Source organism: Lycium barbarum, chromosome 4 (genome assembly GCF_019175385.1).
Source record: "Lycium barbarum isolate Lr01 chromosome 4, ASM1917538v2, whole genome shotgun sequence".
NCBI classification, from domain to species: Eukaryota; Viridiplantae; Streptophyta; class Magnoliopsida; order Solanales; family Solanaceae; genus Lycium; species Lycium barbarum.
In genome coordinates this window covers 141,114,478-141,128,267 of record NC_083340.1, presented here as the reverse complement: position 1 = coordinate 141,128,267, position 13,790 = coordinate 141,114,478, and the positions used below count along the sequence as shown (strand labels likewise).

General features: G+C 32.3%; 1 protein-coding gene across 1 annotated transcript; it reads left to right on the top strand.

The window, feature by feature from the left end:
• The first annotated feature begins 10,466 nt into the window (after window positions 1–10,466).
• LOC132636692 (probable E3 ubiquitin-protein ligase XERICO) lies at window positions 10,467–13,239 on the top strand. Its single transcript, XM_060353681.1, has 3 exons — window positions 10,467–10,725; window positions 11,440–11,500; window positions 12,452–13,239. Exon 3 carries the CDS (start codon window positions 12,465–12,467, stop codon window positions 12,921–12,923), a length of 459 nt encoding a protein of 152 aa, XP_060209664.1. The 5' UTR covers window positions 10,467–10,725; window positions 11,440–11,500; window positions 12,452–12,464; the 3' UTR covers window positions 12,924–13,239.
• The last annotated feature ends 551 nt before the right edge of the window (window positions 13,240–13,790 follow it).

Here is a 13,790-nt window from a genome sequence, read left to right as displayed (position 1 = left end):
AGCCATCACATAATCTACACTCATATTACAAACATATTATAAAGATTTTGTTACTCTCTGCTATATATCCGCCCATATCCTTACACATAATCTACACTCATATTACAAACATATTGTAAAGATTTTGTTACTCTCTGCTATATCCTTTTCTCCAATACACAAACATCATCTTCTAATCTAGAAAATTAGTTTCACCAATACTACAACAACAACAACATATTCAGTATATTCCCACAAAGTGGGGTCTGGAGAAGGTAAAGTATACGCAGACTTTACCCTTACCTTGGGAGTTAGAGAGGTTGTTTCCGATAGTTCCACCAATAATTTTCCAAATAAATCATGGCAGAATATAAGTATGTTAGTCTCCGTGACCTTTTGAAAAATCAACCAGTTCATATAAAGTTCAAAAATTCAGAATGTTTCACAGAAACCACTTCCTCACCACAATTTTCTGTGGGAAATTCTTCTCCAGAGCAACCAAAAACTGAAGAAGATTTATGTTTTTTATCAAACATACTTGAATTTCCAAAGAAGTTGTTTTTGTTTTTTAAGAAGTGTTTTGTACGTTGACCAAGGGCGCAATTGGATATGTCGAAGGTGGTTAGGTGAACACCCTTCTTTGAAAAATTACATTGCATATATATGTCAGATGTGACTTTTTATAATTATATATTTCATTATTGAACACTCTTGAATATCCTTAGAGAAATTCTTGATTTCGTCATGATTTGTAGTCTGGCTAGGTAAAGTTCTACAAAAATTGGAAAAAGAAAAGATTTGGAATATTGAGATGAAATTTTGTCAAACTTTTATCCCAATGTAAAATGATATTTAATCTGATGCTATTGTATGGTTATTTCATAATATGTGTGTTCTGTGTTCATACTCTGTAATTTTAAGAATATAGAAATTTTCCATTGTCCTTTTGTCTTGATTTCATCCTTTTTTTAAAACAAAAAACAGAGGAATAATCTAGTTCATTTAACTTAATTGATGACACGTGTCAATTATCAAGGGTTACCGGAGAAAAGTGGAGAGAAGCTTACTAAAGGGGAGCTGGATCGACGAAGCAATAGGGGTCGTTGGGTTTGATGTATAAATTATTTGAATGAGAATTAATAATACGAGAATTGTTATACAAACTTCCAGCGCATAAATAATACAAGAATTGTCATACGGTAAATAAGAAATACGAAAATTATTTTTAACTTTTAAAAACGGAATAAATATATCCCTGAATAGTGATGTGACAAAGAGTGTGTGCTCACTCTCTTAAAGGCGGGTGAGAGCAAAAAATAAATTAAAAATTAACTAATTCACACACGTGTCATTTTTAATTGGAAATATTACAATTAATTAACCAAATATCACAATCTTTAGTTCTTTCTCCTTGAAAGAGTCGACACGGATTCCTGACCAGAACTCCTCGTCGGAAAAATCTTAAGCAAACGGAGTTTCAATTCCAAAAAAGCCAGGATCATGTATTTTACCATTCGAACACAGATATGGAGATAGTGTTTCAGAGGATGATAATTCCGTTTAGGAAAAGGTCAAGAGGGGTAAAAGGACTCTCGCAAAGATAAAATTTGTAGTTAGAAATTTGACTCTAGTTCCGGACTCTCGCATAGATATTTGAAAAAGTCCCTTTATTTTGGATAGGTGAAGAGTCAAATGGGGCAATTTGCAGGATTGTCCTTCGCTAGGGGTGGTCTTTAATTTTTGTCCCTCAAATTGGTGGTCTTTAACTTTTTCCCTTCGCTAAAAATCCCTTGGTTTCGGGTTCGAACCCCCGCTCAGTCAAAAATTAAAAAAAAAATTGTACGGTAGAGTTTGGATTCGCAAGGCAGAGTTTTGCCTTCAAAACTGCCTTAAGGCAGAATTTGCAAAATTCTGCTTTGTGAATCCAAACATCTGCCTTGCGATTTTTTTTATTACTGAGCTGGGTTTGAACCCACAACCTTAGGGTATTAGGCGAAAGACAAAACTTAAAGGCCATCAATTCGAAGGATAAAAATTAAAGACCACCCCAAATGAAGGATAATCCGCGCAAAAAAAGGTGAAAGAGTACTGTGAATCCAATAGATTGGGTTCGTAGAGCTTGGGCTAAAATTTTCAGGCCCAAACTCCACCACCTTTTGACCATAGAAGAAATTGCACGTTTTGACCTTCAAATGAGTTGGTCGTTAATTTTTGTCCTTCAAATGGGCTGATCTTTAATTTTTGGCCTTTAGCAATCGAATTCATGGTTAGTGCGGTATAAGTTCTTTATGGAAGAAAGTCACGTGGGACATAACTTGTAGGTGATGTAAAAATATAAACTAATGTCAAGGGACAAAAATTAAAGACCAGCACAGAATATGGCGTAAATGCCACTTGCTGAGTAAGGACTATCTCAAATTTTGGGTTTGGTTTGGACTCTGATAAGTTTTTGCTGGTCTTTGTTTTTCAATTTCCCATTGTAAATTTTTTTTTGGCCGACCTGTCAAGTTTTATTCAATTAAGTAAAGCTTTGTACACCAATTAGCTCATTGAACTCTAAGTTAATTCCCATTGTGCAATTTGTCCGACCATTTGTACAAAAAAGTTCATATTGTATACTTGACCTAACAGATTTCAAGAATTTAACCCTTGAGCTACATCATCGAGACCAATTTGAATTAAAAAAATGATTCGACAAAGATTTTATGTGCTCTATTTTTCTCTCATATAATATAAGCCGACTCAATAGAAGAATAGGTGAGATCAAAGAGGGAGGTGACATCCAACTTGGAAAGTTCGGTATCACTAATAAGAGGAGTGGCCAAAGGATGAGAATCAAGCATGTTTGCCTGAGGCAAGAGATCTAGGACATATTTCTGCTGACGAATGATAAGAATGCGCCCCTATTGACTAATCTCACGTAAAAAAAGTCATATATACTAACAAAAAAGAATGGAGTATTCAAGCGAGTCATAAAATCGTTCTTCTCCTTTATGCTTTAAACAAATGTACAATATTTATATCGATCTTTTCAATTGTTACAATAGCCCCAACTATATACTATCCACTTGGATAGTCCTGTGTGTGTGTGTGTGTTTTTTTTTCCTTTTTATGGTCAAATCATAATTCAAGTAGCATCTAAAGATCTTCTCAAATTCAAGTCGTATTAAAATTTCTCCTTTTTTTTTTTCTTTCTATTTTCACCCCTTTTTTAAAGGGTAGATGTGGACAAAAGTTGGCAAAAATTTACAAGGTAAAGACACGTGAATATCATATGTAAAGTAGGTGTCCTTTTCCCAAATCTTTAATTGAATTCATTTATCCTTTTCCCAAATCTTTAATTGAATTCATTTATCTTTTGGCCACGTGAAGACTGTGTGTATCCACAAAAAGATTGCAGTTCATAGAACTTAGGCTAAATTTTTTCTCAGGATGGGACACGCTCCTTAAAGTTTGGGTTTTGGTTTGATTTCTTTATAGTAAGTATACTACTACTATACTTGAGCTTCTGTTTTTCTCAAAAGTTTATGTCGATTTTCTTTTGATATGTGTAACCACAAATGTAGATTTCTCTGACACAGTGATGTACGTTGAATTTTATGCAAGTTGTATGAATTTATTTTACACTTTGTCTAATATATATATATTTTGATTTTCTATTGAGTGTTTGGTAACTACTTTGGGCCCGATTAATTCGGACACAGGAAAATTTCACCTTAAAAGACAAAGCACAACCTTTCAAGCAGTATTAATTACTACTTGGGATATACATATTATGTTGTTATAAAATATATTATTTAGACATATACTTGGTAAAATTTCGAGTGAAGTAGCGTCATTTAGCAGCGTAGTGAAGAAGGTTTCTTCGTACTAAATATTTATCTACATCAAATATTTATATCAAAATATATAAATATACTATAATTTAGTAATTTAATGAGGTGAGAAGACGTGTTAATAAATTATTATTAATTAAGTGTTAAAAATTTATATAAACTCATGTCATGTATCTATTGACAATAAACCGAATTCGGGTAAGTTTTGCTGTCGTCTATTGGGTCACAACTTAAAAAATAAATATAAATTACCATTAAATAAATGATTCAAATAATTTTATATGATATCAAAAACTAGCATAGGATAAGTCTATATGTATACGTGGAAATATTTTAAGTTACATATTATAATATCACAATTCACATGGGTTTATAAAGATATTGGATGAGTTCATAAGATTCTTGAATTTCTCTAGAGAGTTCCAAGAGCAAAAAAATATCTGAAAAATATCGTGCCAAGTGGTCAATCATCCTTCTTTTTAGCTAATATCATATAAGATTTTGATAAGTCCTTCTATTCCATTTTATATAAATTCAGCTTGTTTTTTTTAGTATAAAAATTAAATTACTTCTAAACTTTGCAAAACGAACTAATTTATTTTTCCGTTAATCGTTGTGGTCAGATTTATTTTTACCATTAAACAATTACGAAATTCGTCCTTATTAACTAACGTCAAAGGCTTTCTAACACTTAGGATCGTTTTGTAGCTGGTTAAGAGACCACTTATTCATGTATTATTTTATGCATAACTAATATAACGTTTGGTAGCTAGTAAAGAGATACTTTATTCATGTATTAATTTTTGCATACTTATATCACGTTTGATAGGTAGTTAGGAAGTAAATTATTCATGCATAAAATTAGTAGGATGTTTGGTTTGTAATTTAGAAACCTGTATAACTAATACATGTATAAGTTATGAGGGAATCTATGTATTATTTTATGCGGGGTAGAAGATGGAATAACCAATACAGTGATACATGAATAAAAAGTTGAAATGACAATATTACCCTTACCACTTCCCATTTAAATACTTTTCTCTTCTAAACAAATATTTTTATATAATTTTTAATATAATGTTTTACTATAATATTTTGTAAAAAAATATAATATTTTAATTTTAATTGTAAATAAATATTTTAATTTTAAAAGGTATAAAATATTTATTAACTTTTAATATAACAAACTAACATTCAAAGAAATAACTTATGCATAACTAAACCATGCATAAGCAAATCCCACATAACTAATACCTTCATAAATAAACCCTGCATAACTAATATCTGCATAAATAAACCCTGCATTACTAATACTTGCATAAATAAACCCCGCATAATTAATACCTGCATAACTAATGCCTACATTACTATACCAGCATAATCCTAACCAGCTGCCAAACGACCCCTTAGGTCTTAAATGAACCAAATTTACTTTTAAACTATGCAAAATAGTTCGGATTTGGTCCTTTAATTTTACGAAGTGGTGGAAAAGGTATCCAATAAAACTACATTTCCATTTCATTTATAAAGCTATCTTGGTCCTTCTAGTAAATTGTTGTACATGCACAAAGTATCCCCACTCTGGACCAACCAAAGAAGATTTTTTTTTTTATTCTCTCCATATGAATCTATACTAGTACAAACACGTCTTCTTTCAATTAATAGCCCTTAGTATTAAGTGTGTACACTTTTCAAATTTATATTGGAGCTACAACTTTAATAACCATTAATATGCCTAGCTTAGTAAAACAAACATTTAATAAATAGTGCTGTAATTTTCTAAAGAATTAACGTGCTTAGTAAATAAGGGATTAGTGTAAAAAGAACGGAAGGAGTACATAAATTGGTACAGTAGGAGTACTAGATAACATCCTTTGATACAAAAGGATAAAGCATTATCTTCTACAACTTTGTTCATTTCCTGATCGGAATCGTGGAGAATAAAGAATCCAAAAGATGTGAAAGTTTGAGATAATGATTTTTACCCCTCCTTTTGAACCCTAAAAAGTTGATAGAGACGTGACTTCTATAACTTTAGTGACTAATGTTATATATATGTACATACTCTATTTTTCAATTTTTCCTTTAAAAAAAAACAATTTTCTTGTTGCCACTTGGATGAAAGATAGTGAAGAGGGTGCGGGGTATGCTCTGGAAAAACATCCTACTTTCTTCTGAAAATAGACACGTAGTTGGTGACTGGAACAAAGCAATGGGTCCTCATGGCTTAAATGCTATAATTGGTGACAAAATGGACGTGCATGAGTTTGAGTTGGAACAATTATATGCATAGGAACAAGTAGTCCACATGTTGCACTAACCAGCAAAGAGATAGGGAGGAATATATAGTTTTGGTTTGACATTCATATATAGGTAACATCATTCTCATTTTCTACTTTAGGGCTTAGGCATGATATCGAAATTTATTGATCCAACTAATTCAAACATATTTGATATAAACCTACTATAGAGTGTACGTAACACGCTTCTTATAAAAGGTTGCCGGCAGAATGGTTTTAATACCATTTGTAATATCCCATCCTATTACTGATAGTATCTACTTTAGATCTGGATCCGTTTGGCTTTAAAATGCATCATTAGAATTTGAGGTTTGTTTAATTAAAATTTCAGCATTTCTTCCATATTTGCTAATGTGTGAGGTTTTCATCGATGGTTACTAATTTTATAGTAAAATGACAAATATAAAAAGCGCATCATAGATGTACATTCATGCAACTTTCGACCCCTCAAGGACATTTTTTTTTAGCTTGAGAACAAATGAATTTCATCAATTCATGATATGTAAACAAGATATATACAATGGTGCCAATTAATACCTTTGTCACTATTGTGTGAAACTAGGAACTGTTCGATTTCTTTGTTTTAGTTTATTAATAGAGCTTAATAATTCGACAACCATATATATATATATATATATATATATATATATATATATATATATATAAGTTAAATGACTAATGTCTTTCTTCCATAATTTAAAATGTATCCTATACTATAAACAACGCATAAAATCTTGATCTCATCCAACTTGTAAGATTTTCTTCTTTGAGTTGTTGCTTTCCATATATATTAGTTGACTCCATGATTATGCATCACATGGATGCTTGATAATTAATGTTCATCATCGTCAGGGGCGGAGCTAGCCCTTCGGGTGAGTTCGGCCGAACCCAGTAACTTTGGTCCGAATCATATATTTGTATATTTTTTGTTGAATATGTACAAATTATTAATTTTGAACCCAGTAACTTTAAAGAATTAGAACCCCGAACCCACAAGCTTCGATTTCTGGCTCCACCTCTGATCATGGTGCATTTAACAGCTGGTTTATTACAAATAGTAGGTGAATGAGTTAAATGACTAATGTCTTTCTTCCATAATTTAAAATGTATCCTATACTATAAACAACGCATAAAATCTTGATCTCATCCAACTTGTAAGATTTTCTTCTTTGAGTTGATGTTTTCCATATATATTAGTTGACTCCATGATTATGCATCACATGGATGCTTGATAATTAATGTTCATCATCGTGCTTATGACTAGCTCCTGCTATATTCAAAGAAGGTATTTGGAAGAAGCATTTTATTATTATTAATAATATATTAGGATTTTTCAGTACCACAATTTAAATTTTGATCTCGTTAAAAAAAGTCTTCAAAAAATAGCCTTCGCGCCAGAAATTTGAAACATGCCCCTGACTGTTGCCAGGACGACTTATATATGTTGATTCACAAAATCCCAGTGATTGTTAGAATTTTTAATCTCATTTGAAGAAGAATAAGTGAAAAGGAATGTAGAAGGAGGAGGAGAAATTCTGCCTGAATATCCTTTTAATTTGCACAACTTTTCTTAACAAAATGAAAAATTAAACATTGATCCTTAAATAAACTATTCCGTGTAATTCTAGTTCATTATATTCTCATATTTAGAAGAAAAAATGAAAAGAAAGTAAGCCATATATAAAAGTCAGTAACTTATTCTGTCAAATAGTTTGGGATAGTCCTAGCATTATTATTGGTGGTGAACAAATTCCACCCCACTTGTTTGATATAAATTGTTTCTTTTTAATTTGCATGGACGTGTGGTGTTTTAATTTCGTTCTTCCATTAAAATAGTTTTTACTTGAATTTTAATTTGTTTGTATTCATGCATCTAAACATATTAATTTTGTTAACGATATTTTAAGATCAAAGTTAGATACCCAAAAATAAGCAAACTTTATTTGTGGAATTTAACAAAATATGGTTCTTATTAAGCTATGATCCAAAACGATCCCGTTTTGAGACATTTGGATTTTGGAGGAACAAACGATCCCGTTCTATGAAATGCATTGTATTATCACAAAAAAAAAAAAAAAGGGGGGGGGGGGGGGGGGGGGGGGGGGGGGAGAGGAACAGTTGAATTACCGCCAAATTAATCAATACTATATAACAATTGACCTAACTAGTATTCACTAACAGCGTGATTATTCATACACGCCGGTTCAAACAAGTAACTCACCAAGAAAATTCAGAGTTATAAAATCAATCAGTGAAAAAACTGGTTAGACGACATTTCTTTTTCTGAATTGTCAACTCATGCTTAGTGTAAATTAAATATCTCTACTTAGAGTTTTTAAAACATTAGGTAAACTAAAATGAATTTGTTATCCATGAAGTTTCAATCTTATCAAATGAAAGAAAATGGAAAACAGCAATTCTCCACGTCAACAGAGTTTCTAATTCAAGAATAAAAAAGAACCTCCTTATCAGAATTTGGAAATGAATTATGGAAGGCAACTTACCAATTTGCTTATGTGAAATGGACAATTTATTATTAAATTAAAAGAGGTTCCAATCATTAACAAAAATTCTCAAACGTTGAGCAATAATGCAAATTGTGAAGATAAGCCTATGAGCCAATGAAACTTTTGCTTAGTGCTTAACAATCAAGACTACTGGTTGAAACAAAATTTAAATTTCATTAAAGTGTGAGTTTGGTATAAATTTAATAATTATATTTTTGTTGTTTGACAAAAAAAGGAAAGGAAAAAAGGAAAAGCATAACACTTGAGTGGAAGATGGGGTGGAAAAGCCAAAAGGGCTAAGAGATTACTCCATTGGTTTACTTATACTCCCTCCGTCATAATTAAGTGTCTTACTTTGATCAAACGGTGTTTATAAAATAAAGAGAGATTTTTTAATGTAATATTAAATTAAAAATGTATATATTCCTTTAAATCTTGTGATCTTAAACTTGTCGTGTAAAATTTTCGAAATGGAAAACTTACTAAATATAGAAAGAGATACTCTTTTAAGGACATTCTAAAAAATGAAAGTAAGACACATAAATTAGAACGGAAGGAGTAATAGAGAAAGACTAACGTCTCCATTTCCAATTTACAAATTCAAGAATTAGAGTAATATTGGAAGTAAATATATTTCCGTTTTAGTTATATGATAATGTTTGATTGATTATAATATTTAAAATGAAAGAAAAAGATCTAAAGATGTTCATAATGTCCGCAGTTTGTTATATATTTTGCCATACGTTACCTTTCGGTTTACGAAAACTCACACAATTATTTTTCGTTTTAAATATGCTCTCCCACCAACGGTTTTTTACCATGCAAATATTGATCTAATTTGGCTGATATGCAAAAATATACGTAAAATACATTTGGATAATTTCAATTATTCAAGAATATATTAAACCTTGATATAATTTGGCTGATATGCAAGAATATACGTAAAATACATTTGGATATTTTCAATTATTCAAGAATATATTAAACCTTTTGATTTTTCATGAGTATACTCCAAATTATTGCAAACGAGACATATAGACCGACGTGATAATGTAGAGATAAAAGCAAGCTTTATTTGCCGACATGCCTCTATAGTGGCAAATGTCAAAGTCAAGTAAGACAATCGTTAGAGGAATGTGCCAAATATGAGACGAAATTAATTTAGGCGTAGAACTTTCATGAATCGAAAGGTAAACAAATGACAAATATTAGACATATTAAATATACATCTCAGGGGAAAACCTGAAAACTTTTTCATAAAAAGGATTGGTAGCATGTGCAAAAGACGTTCCAAATTTGTATTCTTATGTCACGATGTTTTTATTATTCCAGGAGCCAAAAAGTATATTAATATTAGCACCCAAATGTGTGGCTAGTGATTAATGTGGCTAGTGATTAATGCAGTAGGTTGAGAGTTATGAGACGTCATGTTTAATTTTCAACGGAGGAAAAAATTATTATCCCTCCGTCTCAATTTATATGATACATTTTTTTAATAAGTTCAAAAAAGAATGACACATTTTTTTATTTGGTAACAATTCAATTAAAATTTACCTTTTACGTTGACGCTTAACAAATAATCTGTAGCTACATAAATATCCTTAACTTGTTTTACACCATAAGATTCACAAGTCTTTTTTATTTCTTAAACTTCATGTCTAATCAAATTATATCACATAAATTACGACGGAAGAAATATGCGATTTTTTTTCATCTATTCAAGTCTCAGTGAACGAAGTTATCAGGAGCAAATGCTCGACAAAATTAATTGAGATGTGCAAGTTGCCGAACACCATAATTACCATGTGATAAAAAATCTTAATATGGAAGGAAAGAATAAAAAAAGATATACTCCATAAAGAAAACATGGAGGGAAGCAAACAGACAATATATGGTGTTGGATCACAGTGTTTGCTTTTTTTATAAATTGACGAACATCATCAGTGTTCTCAACACTGTCCCAATCCTTTAGAGGATCCTATGAATCTCCTTCAACTCATCAACCCTTAAAAGAACAATTTCTCTTCCAAAATCTTGAAGTACCATTTGCTCTAACAAAAAAAAAAAATTGCAAACAAGAAGGTCAAGTTTTCCTATTATTAGGTACCCTTTATCTCTTTCTTTCTTTCTTCTCTTCCATTTGTGAACTTATGTTTCCTCTTTACTTCTTTAATTATTACTGGAAAAAATGCATATTTTTTCACCTGATAATTATGCTTGAAAAGTGAGTATGATCTGTAAACAGATCTCAAGTTTCAAGATTTGTTATGAATCTTCTGATTTTGGTTTTGGCCTCTCTTATTTTTATGTTTTTGTATTTGTAAAATGATAAATGATGATTCTCGGAACTTGAAAATGGCTGATAATATCTTGGATCTTTACATTTTGATCAATAATCCCAAGGTTTTTGTCAAATGCTGTAATTACATATTTGTGATTGATGATCTTAGTATTTCTTGAAAATATACAACAAAGTTAGAATAAATCAAGAAATGTCCAGAAGTCCTAACCCCAGAAAAAGATTTATTGTTCTTTAGTTTTTTGAGGTTGGTTTTCCATCCTATAGTTTTTGGAGTTGTGCATAGATAAAAATCAGGTTTTTTGTTATTGTTAAATGGCACAAAGTTGGAATCTTTATAAAAAATAGGTGGAGTGTTGGATAAATGAGGATTCTTCAGTTTGAGTAGAAGTTTATGCAGTTCCAGTTTTCATTTCCTAACTTGGATTCTTATTATTGTTTAATTGACTCATTGCTTTTGACCTGCAAATTTTCTTCATAGTAACTAATTTAATATGTTGCTTGTTTGTTGTATGCAGATCCAGTATATTGAGCTCTTCCAAAAGTTTTTTGAAGAAATAATCATCATTTCAACACTAGGTAACCTTTTGTGTCAATTACTTGGCTTTTGAAAAGAATTATACATGATTTAGTTATGTACCAATAAGAGACACCAACTGTTTTCGAATTGATTTCTCTTCAAAATAGCCGCTTGAGTGATTTAAACCTATGCTGCCCGGGCTCTTCAAAAATGTTAACGGGTGCATGTTGGATCCTCCAAAAGTAGTGCCTTGTTAGAGGACCTGACACAGGTTCAACAACATTTTTGAAGAGTCCGAGTAAACATAGATTTTAACTGGAGTCTCTGCTAGTTTGTGTTTAAAATGACCTCCTTTTGGTCCTCTATTGACAAAATGACCTACTTTAGATTTCATTTTCCTTTTAGACTAGCAGGAAATATGGGTAGAAAAAGGAGCCAGAACAGAAAGTACTAGCTCTTAATCCTGCTAAAGCTAAACTCGAAGTCAACCAACTACCTTTACACAAGCTACTTATCCATTTTTGTTGCAGTAGAAAATCAAGAAATCATTCTAGGTGCTCCTAGAAAGTGTCAAATATTCTTTTTATGGGCCAACTTGTGCACTATTCCGCCGTGTACCTGCGACCTTCCACCAACACGGGTACTAGTAACTCCGTTCACCAAGATTGAGGCAAATGGAAAGAAATCACCTAGTGTCAAATATCTAGAAAAACTGTTCTGAAAAATAGTTTGGATTTGTTTTATAACGGTGGTGTGTGGGCCAATTTGCGTGCACGGTCTACTCTACTCCACCAAGTAACTGTTACCTCTCACTAGCACAAGTATAGGGAACTCTATCCACGATGGTCTAGGCAGATGAGAGATATCTGGATTATATCTTCTATCTTTATGAAAATGAGTTTTTCCAATGGTGTCTAAACTATTGCATCATTTTCGGCGGGGCAGTTTAATCTTCCTTGAATTGCTATGCTTCTTCTCTCTAATGGTCTTTATATTCATTCATTGTCTAGGTTGCAATCCATTATGGGCCTCTCACAGTATCCAACTCCAGCAGATGCAGGGATTCTCGGCGTCGTTCTAGTAAAAACAGCCATATCCATCTCCATTATCAAGGAGATACTCCGATCGATCCTTCATGTGATTGGCATCCATATCGCATCATGGGAGGACTATTCTATTGAAGGCCCCTCGAACTCATTTGAATGTCGCGGAAGCCCACCCGAGTCATACATGGAGGAGTTTAGAACCCGAACACCTTCATTCCGTTATGACTCGTTGTGTACCTCTAACCATCCCGAACAGGAATGCTCGGTGTGCTTGACAAAATTCGAGCCTGACGCAGGGGTAAACCGTTTATCGTGTGGCCATGTTTTCCATAAGGTTTGTCTAGAGAAGTGGCTCAGATATTGGCATGTAACTTGTCCTCTTTGCAGAAATTACTTGATGCCTCAACAAGAAGAGGATGATACGTGTCCAATGTGAGATTAAACGTTTTATGATGCCACTTCATCCATTTGAGGATGTTCTTGTGTGCAGCTTAATAGTGTATGTTGTCCATTAGCTTGTTATATTTGTGATGTTTTGCGTCCTTTCCAGGGTGACGGGTCTCTTTGGTGTGACCAAAAACTTGTACTTTGTACATGTAGTTCTGTAGCTTGATGTACTTGTAATGCTTTGCGTCCTCTCTCCGAGTGACGGATCTCGTTAGTGTGATCAAGAAATTATACATTGTTGTACATATATTACTCAAAAGCGTTCTCTGATGTTCCATGAGCAACTGAACGACTCTTTCAGTTTACTAGATGGGGTGAAATCTCAAATCTTACATGATCTTGATATGTTCCTTATATGAAAAATCACCAGAAACAGGTGAAGAAAGAAGGTTGGAAAAGAAAGTTTCAAGATTCAAGTAAAATGCATCTTCATGGTACTTCTGTTTTTGGTTTTAAGCTTGACATCCTTTATGTTCCTCTTCTTTTCTCTGGTAAAAACTTACCCCTGTCAGTGTTTACGCCAAGCAGATGAATGTAAAAACATACGTCTTGCACACACACTTTTTTAACACTTAATCATGGTTAATTGATATGCATTTTCTCTTTGATTTGTTGATTCTTTAGGTTAATTGTTTAGTTAGGTGTAAATATCCGATGATGGAAAGTAGTTACCCTTTTCTCTTATGCGGGTAAGATACAAGAGAAGTCTTTCTATGCATATCCAAGTTAGGTCATAAAAATATCTCCTCTTAAACTTTCTAATGCACTAACATGCTTCCTATTATCTTCTCTTTAACTGCAGAAACCAAGAAAGGGGACAAAATTTTCTTCCTCTTATAGTCCAGATTCCTCAAAT